The sequence below is a fragment of the Penaeus monodon genome, chromosome 29, assembly GCF_015228065.2.
Source record: "Penaeus monodon isolate SGIC_2016 chromosome 29, NSTDA_Pmon_1, whole genome shotgun sequence".
In the NCBI taxonomy this organism is placed as follows: Eukaryota; Metazoa; Arthropoda; class Malacostraca; order Decapoda; family Penaeidae; genus Penaeus; species Penaeus monodon.
Window position 1 is genome coordinate 29929252 of NC_051414.1, and position 285 is coordinate 29929536.

General features: G+C 31.9%; 1 protein-coding gene across 1 annotated transcript in view; it reads right to left on the reverse strand.

The window, feature by feature from the left end:
• Positions 1-141: 141 nt before the first annotated feature.
• The window catches only part of LOC119592132 (splicing factor 3B subunit 4-like), a gene marked incomplete in the record, with an annotated part of 4413 nt that continues 4269 nt past the window's right edge, over positions 142-285 (reverse strand). Inside the window, 1 exon segment of the mRNA XM_037940951.1 lies at positions 142-285. Within this exon segment, the coding sequence (XP_037796879.1) occupies positions 271-285 (15 nt within the window).

Consider the following 285-nt stretch of genomic DNA (forward strand, 5'->3'; position numbering starts at 1 on the left):
TGCACGCACCCCAACATTTATTATTCCCAACCAAAACTTTATGCTTTTGTCTTATTGTTAGCCAAAGAATTCAGAATTAAATCTAAAACAATATCTTGAGGTAAGGAAAAACCAAAATCTATTATCATTTTAATTTTTTACACAAAAAAAAATATTGAAATAGAAAAGAAAACCCTATAAGCTCTTATGCTAAATACATTTCATATTTATCCTGATGGCAAAAAGAAGGTAAAGTCTGGTGATATAAGCTACGCTGCACGGCCATCTTGATCACTTCTCACCCCC